Consider the following 2,312-nt stretch of genomic DNA (forward strand, 5'->3'; position numbering starts at 1 on the left):
TATTTATGGACAGACTCATCTGTTGTCCTTAGTTGGCTGAAAACGCAACCCAATAAGTTAAAGCAATTTGTTCGAAACAGAGTCTCAGATATATTAGAAAGCACCAAAAGTTTTGCATGGCGTCACGTACCAACCTCTTCCAACCCAGCGGATCTTTTAAGCCGAGGAATAGGTATCAATCAACATGACAAATTAAACTTTTGGCTACACGGACCTAAATTTCTACTCGATGTTGATGAAAATTGGCCTAACAAAACATTTATCCATAAAGAGTCAGATCTGCCGGAAGTGGTTTTAATATCAGGATTAACAACCGATTCAAACGAAATAATTCAATTTTCTCGCTTTTCTAAATTATTTAACCTTAAAGTTACATGTGCTTATGTGTTGCGTTTCATTCATAATTGCCGCCAACCTAAAACCGAAAGGCTAACAGGCTCTCTCACATTTTTTGAAAGAAAGCAAGCGTTCAACACTTTATTAAAATTATCACAAATCGAAAGTTTCCCAGAGTACTGCACGTTAGCAGCAGGTGAGCCATTGTCAACAAAGAATAAATTATTATCATTAAGTCCATTCATTGATGACAAGGGATTGCTAAGAGTCGGGGGAAGGATTAAAAACGGCAATTTTTCATTTGATAAAAAACATCCAGTTCTGGTCACTTCTACACATCCACTTACTAAACTTATTTTCCAAAATGAACACCTACGTCTAATGCATGCTGGTCCACAACTCTTACTAGCTTCAGTTCGAGAGCAAATATGGCCACTTGGAGGTCGAAATTTAGCTAAGAGTATAGTACACAAGTGTCATCGTTGCTTTCGAACGAAAGCAAAGACCACCAATCCTGTTATGGGCGATTTACCTGAGCAGCGTCTTCATCCGGGTTACCCATTCCAGACATCTGGTGTGGACTATGCAGGCCCCATCATTGCTCTTAATCGTAAGGGACGGGGTAGTAGAACAATTAAGGTTTACGTTGCAATCTTTGTCTGTTTCACTACAAAAAGTTGTCACCTTGAATTAGTAACTGATCTCTCAACCAACTCTTTCCTGTCAACATTACGTCGTTTTACTGCTCGGCGCTCAAAGCCTGTAACATTATTCTCCGACAACGGTACTCAGTTTGTAGGTGCTCGTAATGACCTTTATAAATTTCTAAAAGCAAACGCTAGCTCGATAATAAATTCTATGTCTGACGAAGGCATAGATTTTAACTTTATCCCAGCATATGCACCCCACATGGGTGGTTTATGGGAAGCAGGCGTCAAAGCCTTTAAATCTCATTTAAATCGTGTACTCGGCAATGCTCACTTAGATTTTGAAGACTTATACACCGTCCTCGTTCAAATCGAGGCCATATTAAACTCTCGCCCCTTAACACCCTTGTCTAATGACCCACTCGACTTGACTCCACTGACTCCTGGACACTTTTTGGTTGGGCGACCTCTTACAGCTCTGCCAACGCCTGAACGACTGCATACAAATGAAAGTCGGCTCAGCAGATTTGAAAGACTCGAGCGAATGCGGCAGCATTTTTGGTCAAGATGGCACAAGGAATATCTAGCTGAATTACAGCAACGCACTAAATGGCAAACCAGCAAGGGTCCAGCTTTGAAAGAAGGGATGCTCGTGCTAATCAAAGAGGACGCACTGCCACCCATGAAATGGAGTCTCGGACGTGTCATCAAAACACACCCTGGATCTGATGGCGTTGTACGAGTTGCAGATCTACGGACAGCAAAGGGAGTGGTTCGTCGAGCGTTCAATCGAATATGTCCTCTTCCCATTGTCGATTAAAATTGAAAGAAGATTTCTTTCAATCCGGGGGAGGATGTTAAGAAGGCAGTACAGCAAAAATCAAACACTATAGGCATACACACGGGCGCGCGGGAGGAGAGTGTGCGGGGAGAGAGGAACTCCGCCGCCCGGCCGGTCTAACTACGTACCTACACTATTCATTAAGCGACAAGACATCTATCACATTGCAATGTTCATCAAATTCTAGTTCTAACCAAAATTGTAACTATACCTTAAATTATACGCATCAATCATTATCATCAGTGAGTTGTTATTACCCATGGAGGGTTAGAACCCAGCCACCCAACAACAAGAAACCCAAACAGCAAGTAAGGTCCAAGTATTTAGATACTTTTCCTTTTCAGTTTTCACCAGATTATCGTCATGTGGAATATAAACAACAATTATTGCATCCGACCTTCTGTATCCGACTCTTGATCCAACAACCAAGCGAAAGTTTCTTAATATGTAGGTCGAAGCTTTTCGCGAGAAGACCATTGACTGAAACA

General features: G+C 41.7%; 1 protein-coding gene across 1 annotated transcript; it reads left to right on the plus strand.

The window, feature by feature from the left end:
* Positions 1 to 1,086: 1,086 nt before the first annotated feature.
* On the plus strand, positions 1,087 to 2,063 carry LOC120625761. The gene has a single exon (XM_039892959.1). It carries the CDS (start codon positions 1,195 to 1,197, stop codon positions 1,801 to 1,803), a length of 609 nt encoding a protein of 202 aa, XP_039748893.1. The 5' UTR covers positions 1,087 to 1,194; the 3' UTR covers positions 1,804 to 2,063.
* The last annotated feature ends 249 nt before the right edge of the window (positions 2,064 to 2,312 follow it).

This window comes from Pararge aegeria, chromosome 8 (genome assembly GCF_905163445.1).
Source record: "Pararge aegeria chromosome 8, ilParAegt1.1, whole genome shotgun sequence".
NCBI lineage: Eukaryota > Metazoa > Arthropoda > Insecta > Lepidoptera > Nymphalidae > Pararge > Pararge aegeria.

Coding starts and splice junctions, on each gene's coding strand:
- LOC120625761 (XM_039892959.1), top strand. CDS start 1,195: ATGTCTGACGAAGGCATAGATTTTAACTTTATCCCAGCATATGCACCC.